The sequence below is a fragment of the Amblyomma maculatum genome, chromosome 5 (assembly GCF_055883805.1).
Source record: "Amblyomma maculatum isolate TAMU_Amacu chromosome 5, ASM5588380v1, whole genome shotgun sequence".
NCBI classification, from domain to species: Eukaryota; Metazoa; Arthropoda; class Arachnida; order Ixodida; family Ixodidae; genus Amblyomma; species Amblyomma maculatum.
This window is the reverse complement of record NC_139348.1, coordinates 134,232,924-134,248,352: the sequence shown is the minus strand read 5'-3', so window position 1 is coordinate 134,248,352 and position 15,429 is coordinate 134,232,924. Positions and strand designations below refer to the sequence as shown.

The following is a 15,429-nucleotide window of genomic DNA, read 5'->3' as shown; positions in this document are numbered from 1 at the left end:
ATCCATTAATGCAAGATCGGCATCAATGCAAGATTGGTCGACAACAAATGCAAATTTATTGGCTGCCGACGAGCTCAAAGCATCGGTTAACCTAACTGAACGGGACACCGACGGCCATTGTACTGATTTCTGTCCTTAGAAGAATTATACTGTTCTAACTCTTGTAGGTCTGCTGACGGGCTTTTGGGCAGCGAAGGAAACGTCAATTACTACGAAATTTGGAGCTAGAAATGAAACATCTTCTCCCACCCCTAAATTCAAGCCTAAGATACTCCATTATAGATAAATACAAATGAGTAACTGCGCATGTTGACTATTGCCGAGAGCTCCCAAAACAAAACTGCTCCATCCCAGTTTGAAGACTAAAATTGCCTGCAATGATGTCCCCCCCCCCCCCCCCCTTTACTAGCTTGCTGAAGCTCCCCCTTCAGCAAAGGCATCCGCTCTATTCTTAAGAGTACAATAACCAATCACTACAGGTCAACTTAAACCAGTCCTTCGAGAACCTTCAAAGGGCACAGGAGCTGTAAGTCCAAGAAAGGAGGACAAAAGCTGCAGCCTCAATCTAGCAATAAAGCACCCAGAGCCAAAGGAAGTCCTGCTGTGGACAAGCTGCATTTTCAACAAAAGGAGCCTGTTCCCTCTTTTAGTCTGAGACTACATGCAAAAAAAACTCTAGTAGCCTTGGGCTGTACAGTGCGGTGGCGCGTAAGTGATAAAAATGCTGTGCCACGACTTTCGAATAAAGTTACATGACCTGCCATTCGCTACAGCTAGGCCAATTAACGCCAAACCAGAACTGCTGTAGAATATTTTTGCGGGCGAGTTGGTTACATTTTTATCTGCAGAACTGCTGACAAGGTACAGGTTCTGCGCAAAATGACGTTCTCTGCAGTTGCTCACTTATGGTCTTTAGAAAGGCAGAAGCTTGATTGAGCAAATTGGCAGGATCCCATGACATTGGAGCACCACAAAGATGAAGCACAAGAAGAAAGGGCGAGACCGACCAACAGTCAACTTGGTCCCATCCTCTCTTCTCAGTGCTTTTCACCGCGGTGCTCGAACATCACGGATTTATGAGACAGCACAGCCCATTTCCAGAGAAATGAAAGCTGGGCCCCCCAAAACATTTTCTGGCTTTACTGTCGTCGTAGCCCCAGAGGATGAAGAGGTAACGAGCTCCTTCGGTCACATCAAAGCACCTCTAGACTAACTAAAGCCCCCGAGGGAGACACTGACCCTGCCAGCTTCATCAGCGCCACAGCCTTTGTGATATGTGCCATTATTCGAATGACAGCACCCACCTAAACTTCTGTTCAATAGAATCCCTCACATTTCTTCATGCTGCATCAATGCTAACTCGAGGATCACTAAAAGCGAATTTCAGTCTTGCATCGACACTGAGACTGTACTGACATGAGACACCATTACGCAGCAACATCACACTGACAAAGCCGGCAGAGCCGTTGCATCACCCAAGAGCAACAGGGTGCATAGGAACCCAATAATGAATGAAATAAGCAATCGACAGGAAATGACCAAGGGTGGCCCACTCACCTTAGACCCTCGCTCGTTGAAGATGATCTCAACGTCAAGAATGGCACCAAATTGCTGTAATGAAGCCATTGAATAAAACTTTTTACAAGCAAAAAAACTACTAATTAATGCGAGACAAAACTACAAGAGAGGGCTCTGTGCTTAATAATTTAACCTCACTGTATGTAGACGAAGGGTTGCTGGCTTAAGGGCAAAAAAAATAACAGGCAATGCCTCAGTAATTTATTCCAGCAGTTAAGACACAAATGTTGATCCGGCTACAATGTGTCAACACACGAGTTAAATGAAACCAGCTTCATATGTAGCAAGCAGCAACCGAATGCACCAATTTTTATCTCTGCCACTGGTAAAAGAACATCGCATGAGCCCTGGGGCATTCTGTTGCCGTGATAATTTCCAACTCTGAGAAGCCATGTTACCGGTAAAGCTCCAACTCTGAGAAGCCATGTTACCGGTAAAGCAGAGAAGTACACCACAGGGCTAGCCTTAAAAAAAGGGACACTTAAAGCCAAGGTATCGGACTGAATAGGGAAGGAACTTAGCGTTGCCTGCAGCTGAAAAAAGATTCAAGGAATAGAGATACAATAATTTTTTAGCACATTTTTATTTTTTTTTGGATCCGCGCGCAAGACAGTGTACACGAATCGAGACGCGGAATTCCGCCACACCAGTAAAATAATCTGCAAGTGCTTTTTTTTTTCTCTTGCATTTTTCGGTTTCAGCTAGCGAAAGATGGCTGAAACGTCATAGATGCACTTGATCACGTGAGAAAACCGATAAAAATTGCTGCTTATTCATTTTTCCTGTTTTAACTTTTGGACAGGCTTGCGTTAAGAACAAGTGCGAATTAAAATGAACAAAGCAGCAACAATGGTGCAGTTCTTGTCGGGTTCACGTGACTTCAACGCGCCTATGGCATTATAGCTGTTCGGCATTTAGAACCAAAACTGCATGGGAGAAACATTAATTTATAATTTATTTACAGTTCGTTTTTGTGCAGTCCACACTGCTATTCATGCTTGGTAATGTGCTCCGCATTATTACAAAGACATAATACACATTGAAAATTTGGCGTCTACTGATTTAAGCTGAACGTCTCGCATAGCACAGAAGCCTATTTGCTGTAAGGTTGTCCAATTAATGTTGCTTCCGCAGTAAGCACAATCATACTCTTGAGTGCAACTTGGTTTTAAATTCAAGAATACTTGGGGCAATAACAAGGAAAACAAGAAGAAGCCTTTCCGAATAGTACACATTAAAAATCTGTTGGTCCCTGACCTCTGACTACCCTCTCCAAGGCCACCATGTTTGCCTCCTTTTGTCTGATCTTCCAGTGGAAAGTGCTTGCCTTGATGACGGGAGTTCTGTCACACTTCATCTCAGCATCTCTTAGAGGAATAGCAGATCAGATTCTCTAGCTACAGTGCCATTCTTTCAAACTTCCCTGCTGACTTATTGCTGCGCTCTCCCAATTTACTTACCGGCATTGTGGGTAATTTGTTGTCAGCATAGGACCCCATCTAACAGCATACCTACTTCCAAATGCCACTTCAAGCTTCCCAGGCAGATAACTTTATTGCCTTGTCCTCCAGCTGCTTTAACACTTTACACTTTGCAATGAATTTAAGTTCTGACCACACTTTAAAACAGAGGCAAGACGATGTCGTGCCATTGAATGTGCTCTATACCTTTATGGCCAGTATCACTGGCGTTGGTACAGAAAAGTGCCCCTCAGAGTGAAAGACGGGGGTAGGACTGTAATAACAAACACCCTTGGGGCGTCGAAATGCACATGTGCAGAATGTAAGGCGCGCTTGGGGTTTTAGGTTAACGCTTGGGGCGGCCCTTATTTTTCGAAAATAGTGTTCGCCCTAAGCTGCCATTAGGTCGCTTGGGTTATGGCAACATGGCGGCATTTGGCCAAGCGGCGGCTGCTCGCCTCGGCACACCTTTTTCGTTACCGCTCCACGGTGTCACGCGTTCACGGCAAACAAAAAACCAACGAAGCTTGTGCTATGTCTCATGATGCCCGCAACACCAAATTTTAGTGATAAAACGCACCATATTTTCTGATTGCTTCCGGATTTACCGAGCTGCTAGGTTTAGCGAGTTTGCCTCGTTTGGTTGCCATGGAGACCAGACGCCAGAAAGCGCGGAGGGTTCAAATGAAATTTCCCGGCTCAGCCTGGATTGACTATTGGCAGATTTCATCTTGTCTGACGAAGACGGTTTATATAACTGGTAGTTTTAATATAGTTTTTTACAATATTAGCACTTTTTGATGAATAATACAGCATTGTTGGCTTCTATACATTTATATAGAAGCCAACATTTTCTATACATCTTTTCAAAGTAATTGAAGGACAGCAACAAAATATAAGGAGAGTCAAGGGCCCATGGAAAAGACCTTTTGAAAAACCAGGAGTATTGGAACATTTCAAGGATCCCTTTCACCATCCCTCACTGTTACACAATATACCTATCTTACATACATCCTGTACTAATTAGTTAAAGCCAGCATGTGCTCCATTCCCTCCATGTAAGTTGCTGTTCACAATTAAGGCATCGACTTGCTCAAACCAGCACTCTCGTACCTCTTTGTTCACCTGTTCAACTGTGACCTCAGGTAACTAAATCAGCGCCCAACCAACAGTGTTAGCAAAAGTAGAGAGTGCAGCATGTTTAACTCACGCCAAAGAGCTGCCGCAGGTCTGGGTCCCGAAATCTGAACGGGATGTTTGAGACGTGCAGCCGCTTGGGCTGGCCATTCTTGGCGGCCTCCACGGCTGCCATGTTGGCGGCGGCGGCTGCTGCTGCAGCTGCGGCCCCGGCTCCGGCTGCCTGGGCACCCGTGAGCACCACTCCCGGGGCGGCACCATTGGCGTCGGGCTCCAGGTCTGTTTGCTGCACACACACAACATCCAAGCAAAAATGTGCTGTAAGAGAGGGGTTTTGCACCATGTTGCTCAACAAGAGACATGTGCAAGAACAGAAGCTGCCCTCTGAAAGCTATATTACAGGAGACGCCCATTAATACTGTCACAACGGGACATTTAGGCTTATTTAAAGGCGGCCGAGTTGCAATTTAGGAGAAACAACGGAAAAGTCACCCCACAGCCCAAACCACATCATGACACTGAAGCCTATATACCATACCATATTGTTTACAATTACTTATATGCACCTAGCAAAACTCAAACCATAACCTAGCCCCCTCCCCCTCAAATATTTACACGTGGTTACCCACCTCTCCCTCTTCGAAACATTCTACCACAGCCCACTCCTGCCACAACAACCATGTCAAATCTAAGAACTAAGATGACCTTCCCCGTGCTGTAATCCATGGAAACCATGACCACTTCACGCACTTCGTTAAATAACTCGTCCATCATTAAAAACAAATACCCGAAAAGTAAAACCCCTTCCCAGGGACATAGGAGATGTTGAAAATAAAAGAATCTAATTCATCACTACAAGTTACAAAGGTGGATACAGCTCTTTTGCAATAACGTAAGTGGGGTCACATGAGGTAAGCAATCTGGATTTAATCAAAATTCGCCTAGGTTCGCTACAATTGAACCTGAGCTGGCCAAATGTTACCCCTCTATCGACCAAAACATCCTAGCTTGATTCAAATTCTTACTACCAATTAATCAGTGACTGATGCAACTACAGTAGCACATCCTGCTTGCAAGGAATAAAGCCCACTGCTGCAACTAGGGTGCGCAGTCACAACAACACTAGCCGATTTGGATGCTAACTTTCTAAACTCCCGTCAACTTTGTGTTTTGACAACAGTAAAATGAACAGAAGCATTACAAAAGGTGTCTGCAACGGCGCAACGAACAACAGAATGTATGTTGATTGGTGCATATCAGAGAATATGCTTTAAAATATGACATAGTTATGAACTTAATAATACTAAGAAAAGGACAACTGTGTGAAGTGGTTTTCAACTGCAGAGAAAGCTCAAGGCAGAAAATTTAAAACTGCGAGGAAAGAACAAGGTATAGTGATGTGCAGATAAATTAAGACTGTCTTTGACTGGGTGTCAAACTCCATAAACTTATTGAAAAACAGCACTAGCACACCATGAGTGGGTTCTGTTCACTGGGGATACAACCCTGAAATATGATCCCTAACGAAAAGAAATGCAAGAAACGATTATTTCATAGGAAGTAATTTTATGCTTGAATTCACACAAGCCATAAGCCAGAGGGCATGTTGGTCTGACAGGTAAAACTGTTTACAAAGTTTGACAGCATTATTTACGGGTGATATATAAGTAGCGAGCTGTAGATTTTGAGTATATAACGGAGTGGCGAAAGAAATGACAACTTAGCTTGAAAACAAGCTGTCCACAACCAATGAATCAAATTATGTGCGGGGTATATGAATTATAATGTTTTGCAGTATGTACCATTTACACATAGCATTCACGAATCATATGCACTCCTGCTACACCAAATAAAGCCTCTTGAAAGGAGCAGAGGGAGTACAGGAGTGGTTTATTTGCAACGTGGCATGTTCAGTGGACTTAAAAGACATCTGCTCGGTACTCATGATGTAGCACTTCCGCAATTGTCGCATTCGCAAAGCAGCGATCCTTCGCGGCTGTGGTGAGGGAAGACAACGAGCTCATATTTTCAACATCTGCTCGGCTTGCAACCACCTGCGCGTCTCAGACCTGGAAGCTCTACTCCAACCTCCGTATGTCATAAATCCTGCGATGTCGGTCTCAAGGACAGAACTTAATCAGGCAGCAACTTACAAGAACCAAACCTATTATGTGGTTGCAATGTGTATAGAAAAGGTCAAAACAAATGTGGAAATTTCTAACATGATAAAACAATCTTCAAGCTCTTTACTCTTTTCTGAGAACCAAACAGACAACACCGAACAAAAAAAAAAAAAAAAAAAAATGCTGAGCTCACATTTGGGACAGCAGCTATTCAGTGAATGGCAATTAAACCAAAAGTAGCATGTAAAACTAACAACTACCAGTTACAATCACAACTCACATAACTGTGCTGGAGATGCATATATATATATATATATATATATATATATATATATATATATATATATATATATATATATATATATATATATATATATAATTGGGTATGGAAGCTGTTGGCCTATCTCCAGGTTTCTTCCCAGCGCAATGAACTGCTCAACATCAGAAACTTCTGGTCTCTAAGCTTATAGTTTTTAGCGCAACACGACACGGCCAAAGTAAAGAAGGACGAACACAGCACTAAATCAAGAATACCAACTAGACCGAAACTAACTCTTCTGGTCTGTATTCACACCATAACTAGCCCCTTAACACAGCACTAAATCAAGAATACCAACTAGCCCAAAACTAACTCTTCTGGTCTGTACTTACACAATAACTAGACCCTTTAAACAAGGCATACATTCATGGCCCATCACTACCTTATGTCGCAGGCCTGTGAAAATCCTATATGTGCACGAAAACCACTCACTGCTAAATGTTAAAAAAAGAAAACCCTACCAAGGGATGTTTAGCGAGGTTCTTCAAATTACCGTCCCATTGTACAAATAAAGCCAAATTCAGGGTAATTCCTTGCTGCACAAGCGCGACGATCAAATAAATGGCAGCGACTTCGGGCTTGTTTTGGCTCGGCGTAATCCGCTCCTCAACTTAGCGCGGCTGGTGATTAAACACGCCGTTTGCTTCTTCCGTAGGCCTGTCACCTAGGCTGCCGGTGATGACGTCATCCGACAGAGGACTCGCCACACGCACAGATAGCAACGTGCAGCGCACGCCATAACGGATTCGGCGTCAACAAAAGCACCGAGGAACAGAAAGCTAAATACAAAAATGCAAAGCCAACCTTGTGACGACATATCCAAGACGCCGAACCCCCTGACTGAAGGAGAGAGAGAAAAAAAAAAAATAAATATCGCGCAGCTGGACGCTTAGTCCAGATCTCGCTGGCCGGTTGCACGAGTGCGGCTTTCCTTTTATAACTCTCGCCACGACCAAACTCGTGCTTCTCGGTCTCCGAACAGACCAGCGCCGCGCCGGAAAGAATACGCGACGGATCAACGACGTATTTCACGCGCGGTGCCAATGCGAGCGGCGGCGTAGCATCGAGACGTCACGGATTGGATAACATGACCGGGCAAAGAAAAAGAAAACCATTCCCCTTTATTTTTTTTTTTTTTTTGCTACTTTTCCTGGAATGCCGAGAACGAAGGAGATGTCGCCGCTCTGTCGAGGTTGGCAGTGATTGAGCGCAGTAAACGGTGCCACTGCGCGCAGTGTGCATGTAGTAAGCGCAGCAAAGAAGGTGTAGAAGGTGAAACCGTGAGACGAGCATGTCTTTTGTTGTAACCGAAGCAGCGTCCGCAGATTCTGCGACACTTTGCGGGCGCCGACACGGACGCAGCACTGTAAGCGTGAGCAGTCCGGAGAGGGCGACCACGTTTCGGGGCAGCGGCAGTGACGGAGAAAGAGCGAGGAGTGAAAAAGACACACAAAGACAGCAACCCCGCCGAGTAGTATCGTCGCTCCTCTAGCAAGCGATTGTTCGGCGTGATAAAAGAAAAACACGCGCTGGCGACAGCCGGTCGCACACGGCCCCCGCTTCCCAAGCCGCGTTTCAAGACTGGCAGGGGCTGCCGCGGCGCTGCTACACAAAATGAAATAAAGTCGCGGAGGGATTTGTAGCACTCACTGCTGCCTGGGAGTCGACACCGAGTGCCGTGGTAGTTCCGTTGGTGCTCGGTGGCCCGTGCAAGTCTAAGCACGGCAACATGTTCATTTGTGGCGCGGCCGGTACGACGACCATTTAGATGTGGCCCTCGAGTGAAGCCTCGACAGTCGACACACGGCGGAGGGGCCAACAGACTCGAGGTGCCCTGACGACGACGATGCGACGCGCTATTATATCGCACACCTCGGAGGTAAGCCCCGAGCGGTGGTTTTTCACACGGCGCCGGTGGCAACGACTGGGGGCAAACACGCTATAACGTCGACGACAAATAAAAACACGATCAACTGAAGATTCAACTTGCTGTGCGAAAAGCTGGGTCCAGCGTGCACCGAAGCGACGACGTTAACGCGGGGACAATACAATGAAAAGACCGACCACCACAAAGACGCTGGCCTCAGTTGCCAGACGAGGGGAATCGCAATGCGCCGAAGTTTCGCAAAAAAAGACGCGCCGCTGCCACCGCGAACATTGGCTCCGCGCCCCCCTCGCCCTTTTCGCCCTGAGAAAAGCGTGCGCGCCAACGATCCAGCGAGACTGGGCATCAAGGCCGGAAAAGGGGCAAAAATAGCGTAAAGCAAGAAAGCCGCACGCAATCAAACGAGCCAACTAGAGTCAAAGCGAGCCGCTTCGCTGGCCAGCGCCCGAGAGCGAGAAGCAGCGCATCGCAGAGCCCGACTGCCACATCCATCAACATCGAGAGGGAATTACAAACAGCGTAAAATCAACAATGGGCAAAAAATCCCTGCTCTGCGACAGCACATGCTTTATTTTTCAGCAGCTAATTGACATACAGGCTGCAGCCATTCTTGAGCTAAAAAATAAAAGCTGTCGAGGATATGAAGCATTCCCACTAATTATTCCCACTACGAAGCATTCCCATTAAATAAAAGCTGTCGAGGATATGAGGATATTCCTACTGTGGGAATTATGATGGTAGCTGCGTCGTTGACTACATTGTGTAGTAAGCTGAACACGTTTATTTATTTACTTTTACTTTTTCTACGCTAAACGACACAATTCCTGATAAATTTCATTTGGTTACGACTAAATCCTCTACATAACTTTTGGGGGCGCCAAACCTACTTTAATGCTTAAGCACTAAAAAAAAAAAAAAAAAAAAAAAAAAAAAAAAAAACCGCGCAGCAAGGACGATATACGAGAGCGCTTCTCTCAGCTAAACCGTCATATCTATAGACCCCAATTCGGAATCAAAATGGCATTTGGTAAACAGTAGAATTTTAGACTAACTTTGTTCGGGGTGCTTCGATTAGAAGTCGGATATTTGTCTGGTATATAGCGGAGGTTATATATATTCGATCAGCAGTTCCAGCTGTGGCACCGGTGGCGCCATCTCATCTTGTCTGCAGCAACACTGCCACATAGATTTGGCGCATGATGTTTATGAATGAATGAATGCGCATGATGTTAGGCGAGCGAATTTATTTTGCGGAATGTTTGATCATAACATTATTCACAACTAATTTTGGCTACAACTGCGCTCAATTTGATAGGTTTTGTTTGTGTATCAAATCTTATCGAGCTCAGAAAACGAGTGATTGTGTGTTGTCGCGAGGAAAACAGCTTATTTTGTTTCGCAGACTCGCCGCAGTTCACGCGAATAGCGGACTACTGATGTAATCAGGCGAGCGCACCAAACAAATTTGGATACACTGCCGACCAAATACCACGTCTGTGAAAAATAGTGGCCACCGCCCAATTCAAACTGCCTCTCCCACCTCATCAAAATAAGAAAGAAAAGCAAAAGCGCGCGCTCTCACCTCTCGCGTCAATTTAATAATAATAATAAAACCGATCTGAATTTGAGGGAGACAGAGGACAAAAAATGGAGCTTAAATCATGGGTCGACGGACTTGCAAAACTACCGCGGAAGAGCAAACATCGCAATGCACTAGATAGATGAAAAGCTGTTTATGTTCCGAGAGCTTGGTTCCTTTAGGATCCCAAAAGTATTTACTTTTAAAAACGGCTAAAAAAAACCACGAACGCTCAGACATCGCTCTGAAATATAGCAAAGTCAGGTTCGCAACATAAACGCTGCAAAGCGAGGTGAACCGAGCAACAATTTTGAACTATCGGAAATGTATTGTAAAACCGGCTATCGCGGAGATAATGTGAGATAAAGGAGCGAAAAAACAACAAAAACAAGTTTGGATTATGTTTAACCACATTTTTTTTTTTTTTTTTTTTTTCAGACACGAGGCGTTACACTCCGGTCAGCATCGAAATGAAAAGCTAAAGATGAATTGTTAATAAATAACAAAGCTGTTTCAGACGACAGGCGACGGGGGCAGTTTTCCTGGCCTAGCCACCACTCCGCGTTTGGGTACACGGTCGCTACTGGGGTAAGAAAGGAATCGTGATGAGGACGGATCATCAGTGCGAACGCATGTAACCACGTAACCACGAAGCAAGTAAGGACCGAGCAAGATGGATTGTGCGAGGCGCCCTGGTGCAGAAAAAAAAAGTGCAATCCGGAAGCAAGCAAACATTGCATTCAAGCTTGTGACGCCCTTCTTGAAGCGAATAGCAGTTCGCTGGCGTGCTGAAATGGCACCGCTAGGTCTAACTTGTTCAACCCCGCCGGGGTGGCGCAGTGGTTACGGTGCTCGACTACTGTTCCCAAGGTTGCGGGATCGAATCCCGGCCTTGGCGGCAGGTTTTCGACGGAAGCGAAAAGCAAGGCACCTGTGTGCTGTGCGATGTCAGTGCACGTTAAAGAACCCCAGGTGGTCGAAATTTCGAGTCCTCCACCACGGCGTCTCTCATAGCCTGAGTTGCTTTGGGACGTTAAACCCCACAAACCAACCAACCATCTAACTTGTTCCAAATGAATTCGACGCAGACATTGCTTTGGAACTAGTCACTGCATAATATAACTGATCCTATTACCATTACCAATCTCGTTCAGCAACCTTCCGCCGCCCCCTGTTGCGCTTGACAGCTACTCTAGGAAACCAGTTATAGTTATCTTTAACGATCCCCAGTTATCTTGCCATCGAGATACATGCCCTGCCCTTTCCTTTTTATTTAGTTCGACTACAGAATGTCCTCACATTTCACCCCTGAACAACACCGCTCCCTTCCCGTCTCTTAACAGCGTTCACCCAACACTTTTTCTATTGATAGCTGACTGCCTTGTGCTTAGAGTTCAACATTTTCGCCAGCCTCCACGTTTCGTTTCTGACTTGGCATGAAAAATGGCTACAAGAAATTGAACCGGAACTGGAAAAAGGTCCAGTGTAACCAAGAATGGATCTTTTTCCATAGAGCACTCCTCTTGCGGCCGCCGGGCGAAGGGGTTACCGGAAATTTCTGCAGAAATTCATTCCTACATTCCTTCCAATGGTGCAGGCTTATTTTCCAAGCATTAGTTCAGTAAAGGGCTGGCCTCAGCCTGTGCAGAGACACATGATTCATCTGTGGACACACTACTCCCTGTTAAACCATGACAACGACAACAGGAAGCTGGCGAACCGGACCCTGTCTTTGTTGTGGCATGCTGGAGGAGACGGGGATAATACAATGCGTACATTGGGAAGGCTTAGAAGATGCTAGCACTGCCCGAAACTATTGTCCAGCCGTTCGTCGCGTCCATGAAGCGAGAGAAGTCGTTTCCTGGAAAAGCACGTGCAGCGAATCCCAGCGAAAGTGGCGGCCGAGAAGAATTTGCGCAGCGCATGTCCATTACGAAGCTTTCGCTCTGTAACTGACCAGTTGCAAAACCTACAAGTCAGCTTCCCTGTGGGAAGGAAATTCCTGCAGAATGGCGGCATCGACTTACTTTGGGGTAATAGTTGGGTACAGTGCTGGCACATCGCCTGGCGGGTAGGGTAATTCCCGCACCCCTCCTCCATTCGTCGCAGCTTTCCGCGCGTGCGCATTGTCGTCCCACTATTGCCCTATCATGTTAGGGTCCTCTATTCTAAATCTTCTTTCCTCGCTCCCAGGGTGACAGTGCTCCCCACTTTATTCCCGGGTTAAGAGTGCCCTGTGCGACGGGAACTGCCTCATAAGAAGCGTGGAGTGTAGTAGATGCATGCACTGCACCTAACTTTTGTCCCCTAGTCAGGTTCTGTCGCCATTGTGCATGAATTGCTGCCTCACAGCGAAGCTGACTCGTAGGTTTTGCATTATTTTTTTCGAAATTCTTGGATACAAAAGCGCCGACACCGCTCTCTCTGGCGGCATGTTGAGCCCCACTCCTCCGTTCGACTGCGAAGTGCGGTGGCGGGCTGCTGTTTTTTTTTTTTTTTCTTTAATAAAACCTGCAGCCATCGCGCAGAATTCCACAAATATCGTGCACTGCTAAGACAGTGTGGCACCTGAGATTGTTGGAGAACTGAATCGGAATTAGTTACGTTAGAGTATATTATGTTTCGCAGATCGTCTCTCACGAAACTCGGAGCCTTGTGAGTAGACGTATCTCGGGGGGAACAAAAGCATTGTTCCTTCGCGAATCGTTGACCTTGGCACCTGAAATGACAAATAATTTACCGAAAATCAGGATGTAACAAAGTCGTACCCTTCGCCCGTAATACGAGGCAGAAAAGTAAAAGGAGTCTTGCCATGTGACGCCGAGTGCACGTGACCTGTAAAATTCATCGGGTGTGCTTTAATTCGTGTCGGCATGTTCCAGAGATGTTTTAGAACGTTAGCTCTACTGCTTTCATTCGTGAGTTTCGCGTTATTACCCATGCGCTCAACAAATGGCGCCACGTAAAGGTGGGCCGTAGGGTGAGCACCCAAGTTTACCGCATGCTTCATCTCGCGCTGTGCAGCTGAACGAACATCATCGTCTTCAAGTTCCAACTTCAAAACACACTCGCGATGCCATCTCGGTAAAGACAAAGACAGCAGGTTCAAAGACGGTTGAACCTCTACAACGAAAGTGTGCGCATACCACCGAATATACCGAACATGTAGCCTCCGTTATAGCGAAGATGCCTGCATAGTACGTGATCTCGAATATAACGAACGCGTAACTTCGGAGATAACGAACACGAAACTTCGGTTATAACGTGACTTCGGTATAACGAATATATGTTCTCGGTTGTAACGAAGATGCATGCATCTTCGCCATTACCGAGGTCGACTAACGCTCTATATCCATGTTCGGTAGAGTCAAACTGCTTAGTTCTATCCCCCTTGTGCTGACAGCAGCGGGAATGAGATTTATTAAACCGTGATGGGCAAATCTGGCCAACCGGAGCAGGATTTCTTTTTTTAACGAAAGCATATACAAAAATGCGCTAGCCAGACCAGCACAAGCTACGAAGAAACTGGCAGCGATTTAGAGCCGTCAAATGTCGTAGTACACTGCCGCCGTATGACGTGGCCGTCGTCCAAGAATTGAAATAAATAAAGGTGATCTAAGCGGAATTCTGTGAACTACTCTGGAGACAAATATCCCAAGAATTACTCTGAATTTAGAGATCGAGGACCCACCATACGTCAACAATAAAGCGCCCTGTTTGACAAGCAGCTCGCATATCTAATACGCTGATATGCGAGTAGTTTAAATTACAGTACAGTTGAATGGCATACAATGTAGCTGACTAAGACATCATTAGAGTTTCACAGCATAGCGTATACACCGTGTACGCGCCACCATTTACCACAGCCGCCGGCTGCAAATGCGCATGTGCAGATGGCTCGCCGACGTCATATGCTCATGCGCGATTGCCACTGAGTGCGCTTCCACTGAGCGGCCGTGGCTGCGTTATGCAGTGGCGTTATTCGCTATGCTAAAACTCTAACAGACACATAAACCGCTACGTTTGCTTCTCTGCGACCGCTCTGGGTATTTGCCCCCCTTACTAATCCGGTTGGCGTGAGGGCAGATGACAATCCAATCAATCGAAATTACGATCCACGCCTAAGCTCCGGATACAGTGCATCTATCCGGAGCTTAGGATACCTTCCTTAGGAAACCCTCCAGATGAAATGTATTAGAAAGTTTATAACAAAACGCCATCAGCGATCCGCTATCGAGATCCGCTTTCGCGGGAGTTAAGGCGCATGCGCAGATTGCCTTGACGGCCCTGGATGGCGCCACATGGTGGAAACGAGCAAGGACTATCACCCCATCGTTTCAAAAAGGACGTTCCGTCCGTCAATACGGCGCGCTCTCCTGCTGCGTTGGAACCATTCAGCGCGTGCGCACGGTATCGGATCGCGCTATGCTAGAACTCTCAGTAAAAAGAAGACTAAAGCTCCCGCTAACTACAAATGAATGATACGCAACAGTGCAGGAAAGCGACAGCGGCCGGCAAAAAAGTCATTACACTTCGTTCACAGTGAGGCTGGGCGCAAGCAAGAGCCATTTAATCACGGCGGCAAAACCCTTATGTCAACACGAAGCGACCAGCGAGAAATTTTCGCCCTAGTGGGCTTTTTGCGCACAAGTGTGAAATGGGGCGGCCTGGGGTTTCACTCCAAGAAGATTGGATGACAGCTGGGCCCGAAGACCATGTTTCGCTGGGCGACTCATTCCTTCCAGGATCCAATATAACACACCTCCACGTTTCTATAAATATCAAATGCAAACAAACGGTTTGAGCAAACAAAACAAAAAAAAAAAAAAAAAGAAGGAAGGGGGGAAGTAATTACGGGCGCACGTCGGATTTCTACTCAACTTTCGAAGACACGCCGCCCCCACCTAGGCCCAAAAATGAGCGCAAAAGGTCGAACCGAACAAATTAGACGGAATGGAACACGAGATAACTTGTTGAGGTTGGCAAAAAAAAAAAAAAAAAAAGCATACTACTCACCAAAACTTGCACGAATGTTTCGTAATAAATCCGTAGCGCTGTCATTAACATTAACGTTCTTCCCTTATTTCAGAATTAGAGACACTCCAAGACCAAGACTGAGCGGGTGTAATACCACAAAGTTAAAATTAGGGAAAAGGTCTGATTCTGTTCCCTTTCTGGAACCCGAAACTCATTTCCACGTGCACAACCTCAAGGGGATGGAGGAAATCAATTAAAAACAAAGATTTTTTTTTTTTTTTTTTTTTTCACAGCAGGTCGCTTTCATTCAATTTCACACCGGCGTCGACAGGAGCTGCTCTGTCGCGGATCATACAGACGTGTTTCTTTCG

General features: G+C 46.0%; 1 protein-coding gene across 6 annotated transcripts in view; it reads right to left on the bottom strand.

Moving 5' to 3' along the window:
- The window catches only part of LOC146189617 (RNA binding protein fox-1 homolog 2-like), a 384,063-nt gene that overhangs the window by 28,060 nt on the left and 340,574 nt on the right, over positions 1-15,429 (bottom strand). For all 6 annotated transcript variants that reach the window (XM_084604382.1, XM_084604383.1, XM_084604384.1 and 3 more), the window contains 2 exons: positions 4,249-4,461; positions 1,558-1,611 (listed from right to left, as the gene is read on the bottom strand). In XM_084604382.1, the coding sequence (XP_084460508.1) occupies positions 1,558-1,611; positions 4,249-4,461 (267 nt within the window). The remainder of the gene's footprint in view (positions 1-1,557; positions 1,612-4,248; positions 4,462-15,429) is intronic.